This window comes from Panthera uncia, assembly GCF_023721935.1.
Source record: "Panthera uncia isolate 11264 chromosome A1 unlocalized genomic scaffold, Puncia_PCG_1.0 HiC_scaffold_16, whole genome shotgun sequence".
NCBI lineage: Eukaryota > Metazoa > Chordata > Mammalia > Carnivora > Felidae > Panthera > Panthera uncia.
The window spans coordinates 13,956,810-13,982,334 of NW_026057576.1; the positions used below are offsets into that span (position 1 = coordinate 13,956,810).

At 41.9% G+C, this 25,525-nt stretch overlaps 1 protein-coding gene across 1 annotated transcript in view; it reads right to left on the reverse strand.

Annotated features, from left to right (window-relative positions):
- Positions 1-1,343: 1,343 nt before the first annotated feature.
- The window catches only part of LOC125933998 (serine/threonine-protein kinase DCLK1-like), a gene marked incomplete at its 5' end in the record, with an annotated part of 92,774 nt that continues 68,592 nt past the window's right edge, over positions 1,344-25,525 (reverse strand). Inside the window, 3 exons of the mRNA XM_049647304.1 lie at positions 1,344-1,495; positions 14,933-15,006; positions 20,424-20,537. Of these exons, the coding sequence (XP_049503261.1) occupies positions 1,438-1,495; positions 14,933-15,006; positions 20,424-20,537 (246 nt within the window). The remainder of the gene's footprint in view (positions 1,496-14,932; positions 15,007-20,423; positions 20,538-25,525) is intronic.

Sequence of the window (25,525 nt, forward strand, 5' to 3'; positions counted from 1 at the left end):
TGGGTTTTGAGAAAGGTTTGGTAACGGGAGTGAAAACGCAGGTCTCAGACAGGACTTGGCCCAAAGGGAGAAAAACATGTCTCTGTGGACAGCTAAAGACAGTGGTATTAAAATGTCATCTTGGGCAACAGCAGTTTTATTCTCAGGGGTACCTTGTAGGTCCTCATCCTGTTCTTCCTGGGAGGCTGTACATAGGTAACCTAAAGGTGCACATGGAATTCTCCTACCAATGGGTTGATTTCTTAAAGCCCATTTTTAGAACATTCTGGATTGTGCTTTCTCCTTGGCCACCTTGCAAAGCACCTACCTCTAGTATCCCTGTGTCCCCGGACTCCTGTGTATGGATTTCATACTCTACACGGATTTCACAATGAAGACTGCAGTGTGTGAAAAGCAGGTAAGAAAAAGAACAGGATCTTGTTTCCTCTTTCTGTCTGAAACCCCAGCCCTATAGAGCACCTGGCAATTTATTGCTCTTTCCCACCAGTTGTTTTTATTCCTATAGATGTCTCATCCTGAGCGGGCAGACCCTCATTCACCAAGCACAAGACGAGATATGGTGACTTCCGAGGGTCTGTGCTGGAACTAGCAGCAGCTGATGTGGAAGCAGCATTTCTGGGGCATCATCAGGCCATCTTCACATGGAGAGAATTTGGGGGAAGGGGGCGCCATCTAGTTCCTGGGGTCAGGCTGTTTTGTCTCAGACCCAACTGCCTCCGCTTGGGATGCAGGGCTCACGGCAGCTGACAGTCATCCCTCGAATGAAAAAAGTCCCTTTCATCATGGGATTGTGAAAGAGAGGTCTTCTGTCTAAGTTATAAGCCCGCTATATTCTAAACCCACAAAAAACGACAAGCAAGATATCGTTCGAGATGTCCTTCTCGTCTGGACATCTCAGCATCTAATAACATCCCTTGATCTGCAGCAAAATCAAGAAACACGTGTGTACACATCCAGAGGCCTGAAAATTTCCCCAGGGCTTCTCCGTCAAATCCTATGCACTCAGAGGGTTAACATGTGCTATATTACATACTGCAGATCCTAGTTTGACTGATGAACACATTCATTGCTTCTATGTTTAAAAAAGTTGCAGATTAGCCTTAACCCTTTGAGGACCCTGTTAGCAGCAAGGTGCCATCTTCGCAAACGACGTGTGGTCATCTCATTGAGCCAAGAGAAATCGCTACAACGATACCAGAAAACACGCTTTCTGTTCTGCCATTCAAGCATTGAGTGCTAGATAGATCAGATGAAACCGTTTTACATAAATTTGGAAAAAAATCTCAGAGTCTCAAAGGGTTAAGCTAGGACTTCGAGTCAAAGGGTCTTCTTAAAAGGGCGAGTTTGGGGAGCGAACAGTCTCGGATGAGCTTGGGGAGTAGTCTTCCGATTCCGAGTTGAGTTCGGGTGGAGCTGGCTGGGCCTTGTACCGGCTCTTCACATCCTGGTTGCGTCTTCGTCGGAAAACCTGCCTCTCCTTATCAAGAGCGGTGGTCTAGCAGGGGCATAAAATGAGAAAGAGGACAATTAGGCTGAAGGAAGTGGCTAAAGAAACACTTTCTGGAACTTGGTGAGGTCAGAAAAAGATGCTGGCCAGCTTAACTGTTCCACTGTGGCTCGCTTTGGCTGCCAAGAGCCACCACAGCCGGGGAGCTCTCTGCTCCCCGCAAATGCAGCTCCTTAGAGCGCCTCGTCATGACATGGGGAGGCACAGGCAGGATGGATGATGTCGTGGGTTCAACCTCTTCCCAGCCCTACCCAGCCTTCCCCTAGCTCCACATCTATTCCCCTTGGTGGCTCCCAGGCGGGCTAGAGCGCCCCTGGTAAATGGGAGCCCCAGGCCCGTGTGTCTGACAAGTGAGGACGCCAGGCGTGCCTCATTCATCAACATTCAGCTCAGGGCGGCTGTATAATAAAGATGAAAGGTGATGAAGTTGTCAGACATGGAAACAGAGCCACGAGCTCATCCTGTTATTTTAGCACCTCCTCATTCTAAATTATCTTATTATCTGTTGATGAGGGAGTGTGGCTGAATCTCTGGGAAGGACTGGTTTGATTTTAATGAAACCGATGCCTGAAATGGAGAACTGCTTTGAGTGCAATTAAGCCAAACGGAAACCCTCCCATGGATTTAACTTTACAAAGTTCATTTTCATTGCAGTATGTGGTAATTTATGAAACAGAGATTCGATTTTGTAGGTATTCCAATTCCGGGTCTCTATGCCTCGTTTTCCTGATGAAACCTCAGATGATCTCCAGGACGTGCTACCCAGCCGCAGCTCTGGAAGTTATTATGACATCAGAATTGGGAACGCATGACTTCATTACAGATTTAAAGGGTGTGGGGAGGAACGGGGTCATTACAGAGAAACCTTACACAGAGAGCAGAAGAGTAGGTACAAAGCCTGAAGAAAAATATAGACGACATATAAAAGTTGAAGGCGTCCTGGTTTGAAAGTCTCTCTTTAAAAGGATGTAGCCTGGAGGTTATTCTGCTTTTAAGAGATTACTTTTCCTCTGTAGGGATATGTACCACCATTTTTTCCTCTTGAAAATTTACTGTTAGCTTCTTCAAAGAACAGAGATAAATTTATAGCCAGCCTGGTTCTGAGAACAAAGTGAAAACTAAGCCCCTCATACAATTGCGGTGCAGCATTAGAGCAATCTTAGATCTAAAATAGGGCAATCAAAGTTCCAAAATGAAGTAATAAAGAGCAAAAGAGTGCCAGTGTGTAGGAACCAGTACAGTAAATGGCTTTGTTAGGCTGAACTGCTCTGCTTAAAAACTACCCACATACTGAAGAGCAGTGTTACAAATCAATGAGGAAGATAAACCTGAATAATTCACTTCTCGTTTCACTAGATCGTTAACACAATGATTCAATAACTGGTTTGTTGAAACATCCACCTTTGATTCCTTTACTTGCAGAGTTTTTAAGGATATATATATATATATATATATATATATATATAGTTTTTGGTCTTCTACCCACCGACTTTATGATATTTTCAGCATCATAAACCCAAATTCCTAACTTTATTTAAAACATGGTAAAGTTACGACACATGGTATTTTGCTTTCAAAGCAAACTGAAAATGTTCTGTTTGTGTAGATTTGAATGTTTGTAAAAAAAATAGACGTCTATTTAGTCTGACTTACATAAAAACCATTCTGTAGTTAATCCAAGAGGAATATAAACTCTCCTCTTGGTCATAAAAAATATTTCTATTCCTACCTTCTTGAGAAAGAAAAAGTCATTGGCATTGGACTACATACTGACTGGTGGACTGAGACTTTCTGGTGTGGAGACGAAAAGCACATTGGGATTGTAGTCAGGAATTTTGAGTCCTGCTCTGTCCATCACTGGCTGTGCAAACGATTTACTCAGTTCTTAGTTAAGTAAGGAACAGTAATAATCCCTTCCCGCTCGCCCAGAATTGCCCTAGGTAAGATGTGCAAATGCTTTTTAAATGGCTGAGATGCTCTGAAATGAAGGCTTCCCCCCCCCCCCACGACCCCTCTTACAATTTTAAAATTAAGTAACTGCAGGTCAGAGAAAAACATTCAAAACCAAGCTCCCATCAGAACTCATCTCAGGGCACTCTCCCTTCCTTCTTCCTTTCATCGGCACCTTCTCCATATGTATTTCATCTCCTCATAATCTACTCAATTACTCCAAATCATGCTCTCGGCTGCAGTCACTGAAATGGGCCATTTCTCCATAAATCCTGCAAGTCAGTTTATGCAGAGGCTGGTGGCACTCAATGTTGAGCCTGTGCTTGGATGATCCCATTCCCTTTATTCTCGCGTTTCTCCAGATCCTTTCAAGGGCAGCCATATTCTCTCCCTTACTCGTCGTTCTGCCTGGAGAACCCTTGCCCTGGCCCCTTTAAAACCGGTCAGGTCTCGCCACTCCTGCCACTTTCTCTAGTTAGCAGCCTTCTAAATGTTTGCCCTGGTAGATGAACCCTGGTGCTCAAACGCTCCCATGCTTTTAGTTGCGCCACTAACCAGGAACTTCAGAGCAGTTCTTTCTAGAAATCTATCATGTCATGGTCACATGTCACGGAATAAAGGTGGGATGGTTGTTTCTGTTGGATTCATAGACTCTTAGAATGGAAAGAGAATTCATAAAGCGGTCTTTGGCCAATGCTTTGCCTTTATAAGCAGGGAAACTGAAGCCCAGGCATGTGGAGAGACTTGCCTGAATCGCATCACTAACTAGGAACAGCACTCAGTTCTCCTAGTGCAGAAGGAGGAGAAAGAAAACTCTTCCCATTTACTCTGAAGTCTGTTGAAACAGAATGAAATGGAGCCACCACGTGCCATTAGCTCACTCTTTCTTTGTTCCCAACCAGAATGAGCTGGGGAGAAAACACTGACCACAAGCAGCATCAGAGGGCTAAAAACCAGGGCTTTCCCATGCTGATTGGCCTGACAAGCCCTCTGTTTCAGGAACAGCGAGCATGTACAATCCCACTCTGGGCCTGCAAACCCCTAGGGAGGCTTGTATCTGATGACACAAAGGCAGTTTCCTACCCACCCACGTCCTTGTAATATTCTCAAGGCCTACACAACTAATGACTGGGGTTCCCAAACAACTTGCTCTCAAAGACGCTCCAGATGGGGGTGACTGTCTTTAGGCCTTGCTTCCCTGGGTTCCTGCTCACTCTGCTTCCAGCTCCATGACTGTGGTTCATTTTACCAACATCCTCCTTGTCTGTGTTCCATGAAGCCTAAGTTTTGCTATTGCTGTGCGCCCTGCCTCTATCACAATTGCCTCTAACTCACTGTCTTCCCTGCCACACTGTAGACTCTTTGGAAGGCAAGATCAAGTCTTGGGCATCCTCTCTGTGTTCTCCACAGTTCACAGCACATAATAGATACTCTGCAAATATTGCAGCTTTTGAAATATGGGAAAGTACAACAGAGGTCACATTATTTCCCCTGTTAAGCACCCAGCCCCCGTCCATCCTGCACATAGCTGACAGGTCCATTATCCCCAGGTCCGATTTATTTATAATTCCTCATAAAGCCCAACTTCTCGTCCTAACATTCACGATGCGTTTACAGGACACACTTCCAGGGTCTCATTCTTGTAATTACTCAGTTACCTGCAGACTTACTGTTCTCCATTAGTGGACACTTGATTTTCTTGCACAGCTTCCATTTACTCTGTTTTCGGTTAACCATACCTCAGTTTCCCTTTCGATGTGCCCTGCTCCTGTACTGTGCGGTTCCAGTGAAGATGACCATAGTCCCATCTTTGAAAGTGGGGCAAGGATGGGCTTGTGACCCAGGAGCAACCATGAGCCTAGTGCACTGCCCAACATCCACAACTGGCTCAGCAGGGCTACCCAAGCCAGTTAATAGGACGCAAGGAGGTTTTCACTGGAATTTCACATAATGAATCCCAATTGTGGAAGGATGGTGGGCTTGGAGCTGCTTCCTACCTCCTAGTACCATGTGAAGCTCCAGTCTAAAGGCAACATAGGGAGGCAGAGTGGAGGGATGGAAAGAAACCATGCCACGGCTGAGTGCTGAATCCATCCATCACTGAAGCCAGACCCAACCTTGGAACCTTTCAGATTAGATGAAATAATAAGTTTCTGTTTTTGTTTACGCCAGTTTGGTTTGGGTATTAGTCACCTGCAATCAAAGAAGTCCTAACTGATGTGTCTCTGAGTAGCTTCAATCATTCTTGCCCTACATCTTGGCTCAAGTGCTCACCTATCTGACATTACTTCTCCTCCTTCCTGTCCACTCAAATTTATCCATGTTCCGAGATTTGATCAAACTCAAATCTCGATGGTAGAATCTGAAACTTCTTTGCATTTTCCAGAATGCCTAGCAACTGTGGCACACATATTAGAAACATATTAAATATTTCTCAATTAATATGGGATTAAACTATTTTAGATGATTATGTGCCTTCTGAATAACAACCAAAAAAATGGAACTCTATAATACAAAAGCAACTCTATAATACAAAAGAGTAAGAACTTAAAAGCATCACAAGTTAATATTTAAGGATACGGCATGATCAAATGGTTATGTCACATAAAGTTAATATTCTCTTACACTCATATCATTATCTACTCAACAACCACTTATTGTAAAATTCTCGTCATGGTAAACTGGTGGTAAAATATGGTGAACTGTCATCTATCATAGCTTTAGAATTTTAATTGTGGCTATAAAATGAACTTGCCTCTAAAGTATATGTAGTCTGGGGCACCTATGTGGCTCAGTCAGTTAAGTGTCCCACTCTTGATTTCAGCCCAGGTCATGATCTCATGGTTCATGAGATCAGTTCGTGAAATCAAGCCCGGCATCAGGCTCAGCAAAGAGCCTGCTTGGGAATCTCCCTCTCCCTCTCTCTCTCTCTGCCCCTCCCCTGCTCACCCGCTCTCTCTCAAAATAAATAAATAAATAAATAAATAAACTTAAAAATATATAGGGGCGCCTGGCTGGCGCAGTCGGTTAAGCGTCCGGCTTCAGCCAGGTCACGATCTCGCGGTCCGTGAGTTCGAGCCCCGCGTCAGGCTCTGGGCTGATGGCTCGGAGCCTGGAGCCTGTTTCCGATTCTGTGTCTCCCTCTCTCTCTGCCCCTACCCCGTTCATGCTCTGTCTCTCTCTGTCCCAAAAATAAATAAAAAACGTTGAAAAAAAAAATTAAAAAAAAAAATATATAGTATGACAGTTCAAATTTTACACTCGAATTCTGTAGACTCCATTTGTAGTACAAAACAGATGAATTCACCAAGATAACAGAACAATGTGCTATTCCATAATTTTAAAAAGTTATTGCTACACAATATATATTCAGTCCAACTGACAATTTATTTCTCCCCCCAAAAAGCATTCAAAACACCACTTTTCCCCTTAAGTGCTGCATCACAAATTTAAATTCTGGTCCCTTTCAATGATTTCTGGCAGGCTGCTTTCCTCTTTATCAATTACCAAAATTCCCAGTATCAAGCAAATAGGGTCTCTCCTTAATGCCTGTCTTTGTAAGGGAAGTTTGTCCTCATGTAGAGCCTGGGCGTTCCATTAAAACTTAAGACTTCCTAACAGATTTATTATTCTATTAGTTATTTTGCTCAGTTTGTAGGTTTGTTAGAACCGACATGAACGGCCTTGCAGTAGAATTCCCAAGTGTCTCCTCAGTAAGTTATCACTTTGTTAAGAACTCATAAGAGAATCTGAAGCCTGCATTATCACATTTTGGTGCTAATTACCACAGGTTAGAGGTGAGCAAGAAATCTCTTGAGATTCTGGAGTTGACCGGTAGTAACCAAATATGAAGCTCTAATCTAGTTACTTAAAATATGTACCAAATAACAACTGCTATCCTGTGTACTGAGTTACAGCTAAATAACAGCGTACTGGGGGATCCTGGCAAACAGTACACATAGATGACCAGATAAAAAGATAAGGAGAAACTAATATAAACCTGTCCTACACAGAAGAAACACTACCTCAGACTGTAAGTTCTTGATTATCACAGCGTCCTTGGGAGCTGCTGGACCAAGTGTGAAAACTAAGGAATGGTAAAACAATGCCAGCGACCTCAACAATTCAGGTGGCTGTACACACAGTAGTTGGAAATCTTGGAGAAATTAACATCCATCAGATTTTGGTGTCTGGTGCAATACCAAGCATGCATGAATAAAAGACAGCGCTTGCCTATTACTGAAGAAATATATTCCAACAATAGACAGAGCTAATGAACTCGGTCACTGGCCTCTTCTGTTACAATGAAACAATACTATCCCCCTCATAGCACTCAGATATTTTAAATCTTTATTTTTGACGTTACTTTTGGGAATCAGCATAAATATAGAGGCCATTTCCATCCAGCATATCTATGAAACGTTGAAGGGAAAATATAGCATGGAGGAGGAAAGTCAGGAATGGATCAAGAATATGAACCAGAACATTAGCTTTGTTTTTGCCAGTCTGCATCACCCGCATCTCTGTAACGTTTGTCTTGTCGGGTAGCTTTAGCTTAATCCGCTTGGAAGCAGCAATTGGGGTAAGTCAGGAGAGCTAGCTTTTTGTCCTAGCTCGGCTAATTATGTGTCCTTGGACATGTTTCTTAACCACATTGAGGCCCATAGATGGAAGGGGAGATACAGTGCATGATCCCTAGGGAAACTTGCACCTATGAAATACTATGAATATGCTTAATATCACCATCAATCTACTCTAATGGCTTACGTTTTTCTCTTAGCAAACAATAGGCTTTGCAGTCTATGGATCGAAAATAATTCTGTTCTGCAACACGGGCAGGACTTGCAAGAGATGCACCTCATTTAAGTTGTGAGGCAATGTTTTGTGTCATGGCATAATTATTGGATTTAAGTAACAGCATTTTTCAGAGGCAAACGTTGACTGATTTTCCGTTTTTGCTTTTCTTAATTTATTGCTAGCCATCACAAGTAGTCTTCATTTCATTAATAAAAGAACATTATTGTGCATTTTGCCTTTTGGCCCATCCATTATTCATACTACCAAGGAGACTAAACTGAGGATGCAGCTGTTGGGGCATTAATCTCAGGAACCCTTTCCCTTGCTCGCCCTCACTCTGCAGGGACTGAGCTACGATTTGCTCGCCACTTTGGACATGTTTTGCTTGCTAGTAAAATTAAACTGGCAAATCGATTGAGATAGTCACCTTCCTCGTTTCATTCGGCTTTCTGTCATGCTTATTATGATTCTGTTTTGTTCTGCTTTCATATCCGTTTGGGGTCTCGCCAGGCGCCGCTCCAGGTCTGGATACATGACACGGTATTGCCCTATTGAAATGGCAAAAGGTTGCCTCATGGAATGAAACCTAGTAGCCTTCTAAGCTACTTCCTAGGTGTGACTCTTCAGTGTTATTTCCTTCCTGCCCCAGGCAGAACTGCCCGGATGCCTCTCCACCACCTTTCTTAAACACGGGCCCCTCTTGCTGGTCTGTTCTTAGTGGAATCCCAAATTGTCCCTGCTCTCTAGAATGGGTTTCCGATGGCCTCTCACTGGAGGGTTAAAATTACAGCCACTTGCTGAGCTCAGGCTTCTAGAGGACAAAATCCATGTGGCTCCCTCTGCCCTACAGACCCTGATTTTCTCCTGAGAGAAGCTAAACTGGTCTGCCACCTTGTTTTCCCTTCATCGTACTAGTAACCCCAAGCACAACCACAGCCATAATTAACCTGAAGAAAACCTATGGAAATGCAGAACTTACGAAGCAGGTAAGTTATGGGTATTTCTTTTTACTACCAAACAACTCTTTAGCTTTACTGAAAGACTTCCTCTCAGGTTGCTATAAATGGAATGCTATCCTAGAGCATCTCATACGTAATTTAATTGTCCAAACTTTAATATACTCCAAATCCTTCAAAAACATGCTTATCCTCAAAATTAAGGTTCTTCTATATTAATGGTCCCTTTATTATACAGTTCAATCATTTATTCACTGATTTAACAGACATTTATTGAGGGCCTACTATGTGCCAGACATTCCAGTAGGTGGTAGAGATACAGTTTTTAACAACCCCACCAGATGGTACCTTTTAACTTAGAAATATTTTCCTCCTAGGATAGGAGTGAAACAACTTTTTATGGAAAGGCCGAAGAGTTAATATTTCAGCCTCTGCAGGCCATACGATTCTTTGACCCAAGTATTCAACTCTACCACTGTATGGCAAACAGAGCCATAGACAATTTATAAGTGAATGTGTGTGGCCTTGTTCCAATAAGACTTTCTTTACAAAAATAGGCAGTGGGCTAGACTTGGCCCAATGGCTGTAGTGTGCCAATCTCTGCCCCGGAGAGTAACATTTAAAACTTCTACTTCATGAGGATTTTTGGCAACAGAGTACTTTAAGTATCACTTAATGCCACAAATGCTCATGAATAATATAAGTTACCCGACAGTTTATCCCAATCAGAGCATCAAAAATGCTCATGGTTTGGGGCGCCTGGGTGGCTCAGTCCGTTAAGCGGCCGACTTCGGCTCAGGTCACGATCTCGCGGTATGTGAGTTCGAGCCCCGCGTCGGGCTCTGTGCTGACTGCTCAGAGCCTGGAGCCTGTTTCAGATTCTGTGTCTCCCTTTCTCTCTGACCCTCCCCCGTTCATGCTCTGTCTCTCTCTGTCTCAAAAATAAATAAATGTTAAAAAAAAAAAAACATTAAAAAAAATAAAAATAAATAAAAAATGCTCATGGTTCTACTTTAACAGCGGATGCTTTGATCTGCAGCGAGATCGGTTTTCTCAGGCAGATCTGTCTGCTATGTTGAGTGCAAGATATTCTCCTGGAAATGAGAGGAACCCTGTGAAGCAATGTTTTCTGAGTTCCTCCTTTGGGCAGGGGTCTGTGAAGTCACGTTAGCACAGGCAGCTCATACAATCCTGGCCACAGGTTTGGGAGGTTGGTAATACTCTTCACATGTTTACAGATGGGGAAATTGAAAACCAGAGAAAAACATGGAACGTGCCTAAGGTCACACTGCGGGAAGTGCAGTGGGCTAGATCCCAAACCAGTCCTTCCCAACAGCAAAGTCATCAACTCTCTACACGCTGTGCTGCCAATCTCTAACCAAGTTTGTTACATCTCAATTCTCAGGACTTTTTGGTTTCTCTAAGTGTCAAGTGGCTTGCATGTATTTGAGAATTGTCTGGCTTCAGCAGGTGGACATTTAAACTCTTTCTTAATAGAATAACAGTGTGTCAATACTTATGGATTGAGTTCTTCATGACTATTCTTCCTACATACTTACACCAAGTAAAATCTATATCGTATCAGCAAACATCACTGGGGAACATCTGGAGTCAAAGGATGGCAGGAATAAATACGTAGGAGAGTGTAGATTTTTTTTTTTTATCAAAAAGAGAAAAAGAGATTCTGAAGCAAGGTCAAAAATAAATATGATATTTTCGATCAATACTGAACAATCGAGGATGTCAAGAGAAGTTTAAAATCTCACTTCACCTTATACCCAATCAGTAAGTCTTGGGATGCCATGACAACTTCTCATTTTAATACTAAGTATGTTATATTTCTAAAGACAGAGAGATATTGTTGACCTCCTCTCTTAGGGGGCCTCTGAAAATAAAAAGACAAAATCTCAAACAGTGAGCACCCTGTTGGACTCGGCGAAATAACACGTATGTCTCACGCTTCCTGTGTTTGAGTACCATTGGTGGGCCTACAGTCCTGCCCATCTTTTGAGCGTCTCGGCTTCACTTTTTAACATCCAGGTACAGTTGCAAAACCAAACCTCCTACTTCCCTGATCCTTTTCTCTGTCATCACAGCTTGGGTGGTTTGAAGTTTAAATCTATGCCTTCCCTACGTGCTAAACCCTCGGTTACAGAGTCTCAGGACTGGCGTGGAGTAGGGTGGTTAGTCCCTTGCTGGAACGGAGGCGTCTGCTCCTCCTTCTGCCAATGCTCTGACACTCACTGGGGAGCACTCTCTCCACGGTGGAGGAAGGCCAAGGCAACTCGCAGCGAAACAACCTGCAATGCATGGAACTTGCAGTGGGCGTTTGGCTGCTGGCGGAGGCTGGCCTGGGAGCCCTTCAGACACCATGCTGGGGTCTCCTCTCTGGCTTTCATGGGAACTCTTCTTTCAAACCTACACCAAGCAAGATGCATTTAACTGACCCCATTCCTTTTAAGAGCTGAGCATGACAGCATTTAATAGCCTTGCAAAGACTGCGCTTGGCTGCCACCGCTCTGCCTCATTACTCACTGTTTCAGGATGGTGCTTGAATCCAATATGCACATTTTAGTCACGTCATGCCTGGGAACTCAACCACCCTTTTGTCCTAGCTCACCTCCGCATTTTATCATATCTAGCATTTTCAGCTTACGTCTTGTTTGGATATTTGTTCTGTTTAATCGGGTTACCACGTTCTGGCTGTTGCCTTGTTCTGCGTGTGGAAGATGCAGGATTCTTCTCCGTGTGTTGTTGGCCATAGCACCTGCCACAGTGACAGCTTCACTTGAGAGAGGCACAGAATGTGTATGACCACATCCCCCTTGGATAAGGACGCATTTTCAGGAGGGGACAATGTAACGAGACGTAAGTGGTTTCCAGCGGCTCACGGTAAGGCCATGAGGGAGTGGAATGGCCTCAACGGCTCATTCCTCGGGGAGTGTCCCCCCTGGACTCAAGGTGACAGGACCAAGGACTCCTGGAAAAATGGGCCAAGGAGGACACTGCTCCCCTGGTTACAGCTTGGAAGCAGCTCCCCATTAAGAGGCAAGAGAATGAAGGAGAGAAAGAGGAAAGCGGACCCCCACCATTTCTCTACCATCACCAAAAAGCCTATTACAAAGGGCATGACAATTCTGGGCACCCCGAAGAGATGCTTTTTCCAGCCCATGCCCTGATGCGAGCTGCTTTACCAAAAAGCAACCCCGACTCCCAAGTGTTATGCTCAGAGAAGTGAAAACAGCCATGAGCACTTGTAAACACAACAATTGGGAGCGGGGATGTTTGCCTCTGATGATTGTTTATGTTGGAAGTTGGCTGCCACCGTGGTTAGACAAATGCTCCTACTTCATGGAGATAAAAGGCAAGCATTTGCAATCAGTGAGGAGAGTGTGTTCGTTCTGAGGCTAAATGGCATTATAAAACTTCCTAATTAAGCATATATGCCGATGAGTTTTTAGCCTCGTTTCTCCAATTTAACTTTACATACTGGGTGTGCTGTTTACTCCAACATTAACTATAAACATTGTTGTTACTGCCCCCAGCTGGAAAACAGAGCAGTTTATGTGTGGAAGAAAAAAGAGATTATCTCCCCATCTGCTCCTGCCCATTATTCAGGGATGTGTCATTTTGTCTGCTGATGGGAACCATCACTAGGATTTTAGTCAAATGGCCTTTTTATACTTGGCTACATTTATTAATTATTGTGTTTACTTGGCATTTTGCTCCCACCCCTAATCTCACAAATCCAGCAACGGAATCTCCCAGAGCTTTCTTTTTGAAATCAGATTAATTTATATGTGCAACGTGTGTTGTACCAGTATGCACAACTGTAATTAGGCATATTTGATGCCTATTTTTAATTGTATATCAACTTTACTCATATATATTTGGTTACTATGCCTGAGGTTAGGAGGCACACAATTAACAAAAAGGGCAGAGCATGGAGTGATTCCATTTATATAAAGTACAAAACCAGGCAAAGCTAATTAACGTGGATAGAGTCCAGGTCAGTGTTTACCCTTGGGGCTACGTGACCCTCCTGGAAGGGCCCTGAGGTGGAGGGGGGTAATCTCCAGAGGTGCTAGAAATGTTCTGTGCCCGACCTGGGGGCCCTTACAGGGGCGTGTTCAGTTCATGAGAATTCATGATATGTGCACCCTTCTGAATGCAGATTATCCTTCAGTGAAAAGTAAAAGCCGGAGAGACCGTTTTCTACATTAAAAAGTCAAAAAGAAGAGTCTGCATAAAGGTAAATCCTGATAAATCCCCCCCCAAAAAAGGTTAAAAATAAAACAGAGTTCTTTCTATACATATAAAGTTAATTTACTTAAGTAAATAAAAAGGTTGCGTGTAATTCCTGCACGCATATCAGTCTAGAAGACACAAATAGCCTTCGACGTAAAACTGATTTTAAAACATTCATTTAAGTTTAGGTGTGTTCCTGCTTTAAACAGACTTGGAAACTATCATGACTTTAGTATACTGGATAGTTTGTCAAAGTGTGCCCTTTACTGCTTTCTGAAGCCCTTTGTTTTGAGTGTAGAAGTAAAAATTAGGAATAATTAATTGGGAGTTAAAATTACATATTGTGTGTGTGTATATCTTATATCTATATCTATATCTATCTATGTAGATAGATATACACACACACACATATATTTCTTGTTTTCTAAAATTTAGTAGTCTAATGCATGAAAAAAACATCAGGTAGCTACATTTCTGCAGATAGACTCCATCACTTGATGGAAACAAATACCAAAACCCCTGGAATTTTTCCTAGCAAACACTAAGATGTGGAGCTTTACCTGGAGATCATTTCAGAAACATCGAGATGGAGGAGAAAAGTTCCCTGGGACTTCTCAGAGTAAATTTTCCAAATCATCAAAAACCATCCTGCCTGTGGATAACTTAAAGAGACACAAACAATGCCCCTTGAAGGAAATGCCAGGGCAGTTGACTAGAATAGAAAATGATTGGATAGAATTCTTAGCCCAGTTGAAAACAAAACAAAAAAAATCGATACCTCCCATACACAGTCCCTTTGCTTCTGCAGATAAGCCAGCTAAGTAATCTGACAGTTACAAAATATTGAAAAATAAATTCATGCAATAGCTAGTACATAAAGGGATTTCCAGGGGGAGAGAGGTAACAATAAAACGAAAACAAAACAAAACAAAAAGGTGGAGAATTTGAAAACACAAGCTTACCAACACACACAATGCATTCTATAGCTCATTGTACTTGGAGAAGCTTCTACTACTAACGTGTAAATGCATTGTTTCATCCATCTAATAAGGTCAAGGTTGGGCTTGATGACTTTAAAATGACAGTATATACTTCTATAGAACGTACACTAAGGCACTATTGTTCTTCCATTTGTTAAGGGACAGAAGAGCACCGGTAATCATTGTTTTAATTAGCAACATCAGGAAAAGGCTTTGGCATTAACACTAAATATACTGTCCTTTTAACTGTAAGGAAAATTGATACTGAGCATGTGCAATGGAAAGAAAGCTGGCAAATGTCAGTGTGAATAATGGGTGAAAAAAAGGAATGAGGGGGTGTGGCATCTCAATCAAGATTAAAATGAAACTGATAAAGCAGCATATGGACTGGATAACAAATCAAAAGCATGTTTATCCACTGAAGGAACTGGTTAATGGAGACTGCCAGCACGTTGCCATGGAAACACTGACTGTTGAGCTGCACCATCTCATACCTTATCCAATACATTCCTGGTTGCTGGTAGTAGTCCAAAGACCCTGATCTCTTGATGGTAAACCCGTGGTCCAGCTGAGCAGAGAGAAATGGGGGCAACTCAGTGGATCGACATTGTGCTAAAGAATTAACGACTCCAGACCAAGCTCTTCTTCATTGACTATATATTCATATATAGTTACGATGCCTCTTCTGCAGGGTAACTAGCTAATACCCTAAATCTGCACCTTGAAAATAAAAAGGCAAGAAAAAACACTAATCCCTCATGAATATCTCGGAGGCCAATTTGTTAGAATAGATCTAATTTGTCAGACAAGGTTTTGAATGCACATTTAATAATGTCCTCTCAATTTCAAAAGATATAAACACCTCTTCATATGCCATAGAATGGAAAATGCTTCACAATTAAATGAAGTACTGAAATCAGTTTTAGCCACCTAGGAGAAAGCAGATCGGACCCCCTCCTCCCCATCTTACCCCACCAGGCTTAAATTTGAGGGCTTCGTAAATATGAAATAAAAGATGACAGGAACCCTCACAAATCACAGCGATTTGGAATTCTTTCTTGAAGAGTTAATCTTCGAAAGCAGAACTACTCTTAAAGGTGAATCTTAATTACATTTCTGAACTAAAAAGATATAATATAAAACAGTAAGTTTTCTCTATGAAAATACAGAAAATAAAATGAAATGAAAAATAGTTTTCAGTGTATATTAAAAATGCATATGTACAGTCAAGAGCTTAAGATTAACCAAAGGTACAATAAATAGAAGACAGGATAAGGTCTCAAAGTTGTTCATCCTGGAATAAGATGTTAGGCTTTGGCTACCTAGGAATAAAAGGTTCAATCCCCAAACTTGAAAACAATACCCATGCGGTACACCCACTCGCCCATTCTGCCCACGAGAGGAGGCAACACGCACACCTTTCTTTAGAGAGACGCCCGAGAGTGCTGTGCTGACAGTTTCTACTTCTGAATTCACAAAGGCATGGCAAAAACAGGCCGGGGCACCAGACGTTTAAACTAAAAACTGCTTGGAGGACTGGGTGTTCTGATTATAAACTAGGCTATCTGGGTGTTCGTGGAACAACAATGTGAGATTTTAATCTTTAAAAAAGGTGCGTTTTGTTTCATTTAAGAAAAAAAAAAAAAAAAGAATCCAAGTACCCTTGCCTCAGGGAGTCATATGAAGTCCTGCACTTCTGTTTTAGTCCACGGAGTTGGCTACTCGGTAACTAGTCCTCTGTTGCCATCTACAGGCCAAGAGTCCCATAACAGGACACACATTGGAAGGCGTTAGTGCCACGGGCTCTCACTGTACGACTCGGCTTCCCAGAATCACAATTATTTGCACACTGATTAGTATGGATTTGTTCAATTAGACTGAAATGCTCTATTTGCATGAGCAAAATGCAAAGGAAGAACTTTAAAGCATTAGGAAAATTATCGGTTAAAATAATAAACAGAATTAAATGAGGAAAAATAAATTGGAACTGACATCTTAGTCATCGGTTCTTCATCAAGCTGAGCAAATCTAATAATGCCTCCCTCCCTCCCTCAGCTCCCAAGAAGTCCACCGTTAAAATGTCATCTCTAATTCCATTTTATGTCTATAAATTGCATTTTAATAACCTTTTGTTTCCCTTTCTCTGTTCTGTTTTGTGTGTGTGTGTGTGTGTGTGTGTGTGTGCGTTTTAATCCCCCAACTACTGAGAAAGGTAGTAAAGGGACAATGGAGTCTTTCTGAGAAGGCAGAGTGCTGCATTTACAAGGGTAGCAATGGGTTTCCACCTAATCACGTCACCTGACCTCAATGTCAGAACACCCTTTCTCCTTTGAGAAGGGCCGGATGATCGCCATGGGCCTCCAGCTGGTAATTACTCTCATGGCCAACTTGAGGACCTCTTGCAACCTTAATATAAAGTTATCATTTGCCCTTTCTTTGGTCTTAATAATACAGGGGGTGGGAAGCAGAGAAGAAAAAAGAATGACAACAGGAACAAAAAACACTGAGGTTCAGAACCACGAGTGCATGTTAAACTACGCTCGTGTCATAAATTACATCTGAGACTAGATCCTGTTTGTTATGACAGGATGCTCTTTTTCCTTTGTCACTCTGGGAAAGAAAAAGTGTCATGAATTCCTTTATAAGCATTGCTGATCTCCAGTGGGTAGTTAGATTTCTAACTAAGGAAAGAGGAGTGCCAGTTAAAGATTAATGTTTTAATTGTTGATTTCCTGAAAATATAAGCTGACTGATACTACATTCTAAATACCTTTTGTTTTTCATTTTAAAGGGTGTGTATAATTTCCAAACAATCGGTCCCATAGAGGCAGTTTAAAATTAAAATACATTATTTTATAGCCTCTGGGGAGAGCACACGTGCCCATGGGAAAAAATTCTGTCTGAACGAAATGTATGCTGCAATCAGTTTTTCTTATCTATCAATAGAAGCCATTTACAACATTATATTAATTATAGGAATTTTTCATGTAGGTGAATTAATAATCATATTGCGTTATTAAATTGTTGAGTGGTGTTTATAGGATGCACCATTTATGAAGGATATTCCTCCTACCTCCCACTTATAGTCTGCCCCAGAGCAGAATATCATTCTTTTGCAGTTATGCCATAGTTTGAATTGGAATACAGTTGACTCTTGAACAATGAGGGTAGGGATGCTGACCCCCAGCACAGTCAAAAATCCACGTATAACTTTTGAGTCCCCCAAATTTAACTACTAAAAGACTACTGTAGACTGGAAGCCTTACTGATAACAGGAAATTAACACATATTTTGTATATATACTACACACTGTGTAAATAAAGTAAGCTGGAGGGAAGAAAATGTCATTAAGAAAATCGTAAGAAAAAATACACTTACAGTCCTGTATATATTTATTTAAAAACACCCACATCTAAGTGGACCCATACAGCTCAAACCCGTGTTGTTCAAGGGTCAACAGTATTATTTAATGTCAGGGCTCCTTTTTCTTGTGCTAGTCCCCTGAGACTTAGTCTTTGCCCTGTGAGAACGGGAAAACTGCTGTGGAGTATAAATGACTTATCCAATGCTATTCTGAAAGTTAATCACAAAGGCAGCCAAACTGGCCAATTTCTAATCCCTAGCCCTGCCCTGCCACCGGTGACCTCCCCCAGATTTTAATGGAGGGTGTGGACATTTTTGAGAGAAAAGCACTCTGTGGGGGGCACAGAAATGTATACATCAGGGCAGGCCAGCTACTCCTCAAACAACACCTGAAATTTATAGTTGTGCTCTCTCTCTCTCATGCTTGAAATATTAACAATGCTGATTAACATGCGAATTGTGCCTTAGAGTGGACAAGGCACTTTCCCAGATGTTTCTCCAAACAGCTCATTGTTTTGAGTCTGAGTTAAGTTGATGCTTTTTTAGATTTTTACTGAATAAAGAAGATTCAATAAGCACACAACTAATGTGTACACTCAGCCATACACAGTCCATTTTACAATCTATAAGTATATTACTGGTTTGTATAGTTTCCATGGAAATGTTAGTGATGAACTGAGAAACTGATATGGAATTGTATTCAAAATGGTCCAATCATGATATTTAGGGGGAAGAATTCCATAGGCCTTGATCTTCAAAGACTAAGTTAGAGTTTTTTGAGATCTACTTAGATAAAGTTTTAATAAACTCAGATGGATTAGGTTTCAGAATTTATCCCAATTTGATTAAAGTAGGATTTCTCCTCAAATCTGTGTTGTCTATCCACTGGAAAATTGCCCTGAAGTTCCTGCCCTTAGTCATTGTAAGACTCCCAGAATACCGTGAACAAACCATTATTGAGCAACCAAGGCAAACTTAACCAAAGACTAATCAAAATAAAAGACCAAGAAAAACGAAAACAAAAAACAAAGTGACGAAGGTGGAAAGGCACCCTTTCTAGCAGCCATAAGCCCTCAGTGGGAGCAGAAAACCAGTCCTTTTCATGGACAAGCGTGCTGGCAGTCCATTCCAAAAGCAAGTTGTGGAGTCAAACATTTTGGAATAGACTTCTATCTGGAATGAATGATGAAAACAGAGTATAGAAGGTCTGGTTTAGTGGAGAATCGCCATGAGATTGTTACTTCCAAAAATTACTGGCCGAATATTAGCTGACAACAAAGAACACCAACATCTATAGAGACACGAAGGACAGTGCACTTGTACGTTGCATTTCCTTAGAACGAACTCGAGAGAGAGGGCAAGGAGAATAACTTGGAATTTTAAACTCTCGGCAGCACTGGGAAGCATCTGCAAGAGTCTGCGTTCTATTTAGCACCGTGAGTGGGCTCGTGAGCCAGTTACTCACATGTAGCTCACTGTGGAAAGGGTTCAACCAAAAAACACGAAATGCAAACGGTACGAGAACGTGTATGCATACATTTGTGCCATCTGCAAATTCTGGAAGCTCATATCAAATATTTAGTAACCCGGATCTGGGACTGATTGTACTGAGTGTGTCACTTATCCATCTTTAGTTTATCTGGGGGTCTAATGGAGCCAAAAAAGAAACAAAGAAAGGAAATAAAGACACCCGAAGAAGTGGTAAAACGGTACCATTCATGAGCAATAAAGTACTGTTCAATAGCATATATGCTTTTTAAAATTCGACATTGTAGTGTGTAAGTTCTTTGTTTAGAAAAGAAAAAACAGCTCAAGCGATTTCACATTGAGTATGCTGTTAAAATTTACATACTCTGAAAAAAGAGGAAATTATTAAAAACTCAAGTAATCTGGGACCTGAATATATTTACTCTAGAATATGACACCAGGAAGTATGAGGTTTCATTATTTCTCTGCCCAATTTAATCTTTGCCTAGAGCTGCTATCAAATTGCATAAAGTGTATGTCTGCATGTATAGAACAGAAAAAAAAAATCCTTGTGCAGCCACATCAATAAAATGGTAAATGGTAAAAGACTTTCAACTTTAAAAACAGAAATTTCTAAGGAGCAAGACTCCGTTATTTCTTTGGGTGTTCACAGCAGTTCAGTTTCACTGAAAATCATGCTGCGCAAGCCTTCTGCTATGTTTTGGCTTTCATTTGGGTCTCGTACAAAGATCTATAGTGTTCCAATCTCTCTCTGCAGTGTTGTCTCTCTCGGCTTCCCTCTCCCTCCAGGTCCTGGCAAAAGGACACTGTGAACTCTTTTTCTCAGAGTCCCAAAGTTTGCATTGGCACAGAGTCCACGGTGGGGGAGGTTTTCTCCTTTAAAAAATAAATCATGAAATTAATATGTACCGCAAGACACCCTGGAGGTGTTGGATAATGATGTGACTCCTAGGGAAACGTTCGGCAAAAACACATAATGTATATAAGCCCCAAGCCTCCCCCAGTGCATTAAATGGTCGAGCTGTCTAAAGAAATGACCCACTCTGCTGTCTCTGGGTGGACTCTCCTGAGTAATGCCTGTCTCTTAGGTGGATCGCTTTTAAAAAGTTATAGGTGGATATTTCAGATGCTTACTGCTATGACAGAAACTCCAGCTGCGGTGCTATTCGGCTTGGGGCCTGTGTTGAAATGCTTCTTTATCTTTCCAGCTACTGACAGCTGATGTTCATTTTCTGGGAGGCCGTCATCCTGGGGAAAAAATAAAAAAGAAATGAAGAAAAGAAGAAAAAGAAAAAAAATGAGATAAATGGAAAATGAGGCCAAGATCTTCCAGTAGCAGGCGGTGATCTTAGAATTTGTAAGATTTCAGAAATAAACTAACCAATGTCTTCTCATTAAACACGGTTGTTGGAAGTACTGCTCTGAGGTCTCATTCATTTCCACATCTGCCCTAAAATCAATTTGCCGTGTCATTCTGTCCCTAAATAAAAAGTTTTTATTTCTGTGTTTGGTTTCTAATAAAATTGATTTCAGCCATGACCCTAGGGACATATGTCAAAAACCAAGTTAAATCTGAACAACCCCCCCCCACCCCAAATCAATGTAAACATCTTCTTTTTTTTTTTTTTCTGAACCAAGAGTTTTATCCTTTTAGCCCATCATTCAGGCCCCAAAATGAAAAAACTGACAGTCTTGGGCTCATGCAAGGGCCCGTAAATAAACTCAGCCTGGTTCCACAGCTACTCAATCGACCATTCTATAATCCCAGACAATCTTCCAGGCAAAAAGTTCTTCCTTGAGTTTTAAATCCTCCTTACTGCCTTCAAATCATCTGTTATTTTGACACACTTCACATTGGAGCTCATTTTAACGAAGGCTTCTGCTCTCTGCCGGAGCTGTCTATGATGGAGGCTAGACAGATTGCTCCCTTTTGCTAAATACTGTTAGGATAACAATAACCAGAGCCATAAGTATGTGCCACCACTTACTAGCTCATGTTGAAAAGGCTGCCCAATCCTCGAAGACAGAGACTGTGTTTTGTTCACTACAGAACCCTCGGGTCTCAGCAAAGTGCTTTGGCACATGGTAGATGCTTACTACATATTTGTGGAATAAATGAATGAATGGATAATAAAGTGTTTGTTACTATCTGTTAAAACCAAATTCCTGGCAAGACTTCAAGGCCATTCATCATTTCCTTCTCTCTTTCCTTTCCATCATTTTGCATGTTATTTCTTGGTTCCACCCAGGAAAATAAATTGCTGCTTCCCTGGCATAACATGCTCGCCCTTTTACATAACCTAGTCTCTCCTGCTTTCAGTACTTGGCTATTCATTTATTTAGTAGCAACTGCACGTCTACAGTGGACCAGGTACTACGGTGGCAAGAGGTGGGGGAAGAGGGGGAGCAAACATAGGCATGGGTTTTGTTCTTATGGGCCTGATGGCCTCTCTGTTTCTTCAAAACATGGGTCCGCATCACCTGTTCCAAAACATTTTTCCCCTACTAAGCAAAATTCATTATATTGGTTCTTCTGTAAACTCCTAATGCTTTTTCATTATATATATATTTGTACTATTTACATTCTTCTGACGTTAGGTGATTTTGTATGTACATATGTAATTAACATATATAGTTTATATATATATGATATATAATCAACTCTGAACTCCTGTCCCTTTTGTACCACATCGTCCATATCTTCTATAATCTTTTATATTAGCACTGGTTCAGTTCCCTGCTCACAGTGGATAGCCAATTTATGATATTCTTGGACAGATTTATTAATGGCTAGAAGAAAGAGCCATTATTATGCTTATTAAGTCACATCAGAAACCAAATCTTAAGGAAGGATGCTCTGCAGTGATTGCAGAGTAAATTCAAAAAGTTTTTTAAAAATCGACACTCTGAAAAGAGTCCGAAAAAGTGAAGGTCAGTTAGGGTAACAGTGGGATAATATTTGGGAAGGGAAGAGGAACAGGGACATATGAAGTACTTCCTCTGTCCGGGGCTATGCCAGGGATGGCAGGGGGTGGGAGAAAAAATGATCTGTGCCCACCAGAACCTTGAGGGCTGAGAGACAAAGTAGGCACACACAATGTCAAATAATAAAGCAGATCAAGAAGATAAGAAAGAGCTGTCAGGAGGCAGGTAGCCTCATGGCTCAGCTAGAAACACGGAAGGAGTTCAGAGGAGAGAGGACATATTTTCAGTTGTGAACAGAGAAGACTTCAAGAGGAATATGGGCTCCAGCCTGGTCCTTAACGAGGGGGATCGATTTATGGGTAGAGAGGAGGAAATCAATGTTTTGGTGTACAGATGTGAGTGAGCGGGACTCACTCAGTGTGAGTCTCATTGCCAAACAATGAGTTAAGCAGTTTATCTCTAGTTAAGAGTATGTAGGAGAATAATGATGGAGAAAGCTGAAAAAAAATCAAAACAAAACAAAAAACAGACTGGCCGCAAATGACTATGAGAAATACCTGGAAATGGAAGATTTAATCTCTTTCAGGAATAAAAGCAATGGTTTTTAATAAGAGGGGTGTAAGGGTAGGAGGTAGAGAGGACTAACGGCCCTTTACTCACATAGATTTAGAATTATGCAACCCAGAGGTTTAAACACAAGGGTGAATTCAATGGTGTATGTGAAACACTTTTTTAATGGTGGAGGAAACAAGAGGCCTCTGAATCTAAGTTAGAATTCTGGGAGCATTTAAACATTTGATGAGGGATGAAATGATTAGTGTCATGTATTTGGCATAGGTTGGGGCTCTGCCTGAGTGAAAGGGAGCAGCCTGACAGAAGGGTTCCCCCCAAGATTATACATGTACGCGTAATCATCTCTTAATAGATTTCCAGGCTAGCTGAGTCAAAGTGATTTGTATGCATTTTAGATTATAAGCGAATTTGAAAAACTTAATCGGGAAGTAGGCTGAAGGAAGGTTTTTGTCTTTAGGAACCCCCCCACCCCACCGCCAAAAAAAAAGACACCTTGAGCATATCTGGAGTCTCAGGATCAGAAGCTGCTGGAAAGGAAGAGCGGGAAGACAGGAGAAAGGAGCTAATCAGGGTGAGGGGAAGGGATGGAAGGGAAATGAAGCAGTCTGCCCTGGGGAAATGCAAGTTTACCTCTTTCTCTGAGGTAAGGTGAAGGAAGGAGAGAGTGTGGCCCATTTGGAGATGGAAGGGAGCAAAGATAAAAGAGAAAGCCAGGAAGAAGAAGGTGACACAAGTGTTAACTGCTATGTGGCCCTGGGTGAGGGGTTTATATATACTGTCCCCTTAATCCTCAGATTATCCTCTATGACAGGCATTATTAGTCCCATTTTGAAGATGAGCAAACTGAGGCTCAGCAAAGGTTAAGTAATTTGCTCAAGGTCACATAGCTACAAAGTAGTTGAGTCAGGACTGAATGAACCAAGCCTGAAAAAATTCTTTCCATGACACCACATTGTATCCATCCAGGGCATTCGTTAGCACGGCATCAGTTACAAAAGGGCTCCCTCAGGGTTAAGTGGAAGGATTCCAACTTTTCCATGATGAAAATGGCGCAATGGCAAGGAGAAAGAAGGATTCAATTAGAGACTGAAAAAAAAACAGAGAATACCTGGACAGGCCTCAGTGGAACCTGGGATGGCATCTGGATGAAGGTCAGTAAAAGGAATAGTGAGCACTTCAGGGAGTCCAGTGGAATGCAGGTGACTTTTATGTCAAGGAGAGACTAGATGTCTACTATCCAGAGCCGGGCTCTCCAATCCTATGTGAAGCAGGTGGCGCTAGAAGGCCTGGCTGACACCGGATGACACAAAGTTGCAGAGGGTCCCAGTGTGGTCCTGTGATCCACACAGGCTGTGGTTAACAGGCTGGGTGGGATTATAGAGACAACACACGGTAGGGATTCCACAGGAGTGGCTCCTTTCCGACTTCCTGAGGGAGAGGTATTCCTGCCATCTCCTCACTTCCTCACCGGGGCCATTGTAGCCTGAAATTTCCTTTACCTGGCTTTTTTCCCCCTGCCAGTTCCTGAGCTCAGAGTTTGCTTTCTCACCACCCTCAGCATGGACTTCGTTATCATTTCCCGGCTCTGTCCTGGTCCTAATCTCCTGTCAAGACTCCTAGCAACTCTTTTAGATGTTGGGTCCTGGGGGTTCAGGCCTCCAGCTTCAAATTCTCGTGAAGCTTTCAGCTTCCCTTGGGTTATTAGTGCACGCTGAAGCAATGAAAGTCCCGAAACAACCCTCACACGTTGTCAGAGATGCTTCTGACTTCATAAATCTTAAAACATTTCAGGTTTTTTTCCCCAATGAAATAAAGAGTCTCAGCTAGAGAATGTGGGGAGGGAGCGTGCACACACACACACACACACACACACACACACACACCTCACATCAACTGAAAGTCTGCAGAGTTTCTATATCAATTTTGAAGGCTTTGAGCATAATTGGATTAAAAGACATAAACAACTGACTTTGCAGGCCCCTAATCTGTACCTGAGGCATACGGATTGATGATGGAGATTTAGTTAACTTACTGTCTTGCATCAATAAAATAAATAGGGCCATTAAAAACATACATTTTTATATACACATCTTTATCGCCGTTATTCTGAATAGACTGTGTGCCAAAAATGTGCTATGAATTTTCGAAACGTGACAAACCTGGCAGTGTGTTACAAATAGTTATAGTATTATTACCATACGTTCTGGTATGTAGTTTCTGGGAGTAGTTTCTGAAGTTTGACACGGGCTGGTTGTGGTTTGAGGTTAGTGGTTTTTGATTTAGAAATTCCCATCCACCACGTGGCAGAGCATTGCAGCTGACAAGAACAAAATTAGTTTGCAAAATGGAAAATGAACTCTCACAGCTGTCTGTAGGAGACCTAGCCTCCTGGTCTCCATTTCTCCAGCGGATGTTGGGGAGCAGCTGCGAGGAGGGGTGTGGGGGCTTGGATGTGAAGTCACTCGGCGGAGTAAATTCCCCTCTTTCCTCAGGGAAACCATTCCAGGGGTCATGCTTTAGAAAACCCTCCTCCCCTCGTGGGTTTTTGCTTTTGACTCGTGGATCTGGTTTTCAGTCAACTCATTACCAGGCTCTATTATTAATAATATCTGTGAATTTATGAGAAAGCATGGCAGTCGTGAGCAGTTTACTACCAGAATATCCCTATTTAGTTTTAAGTCATCTCTCAAGTACATTAGAGCACTCTTCAATAGCAGCTTCATTTGGCATCCCAGGGT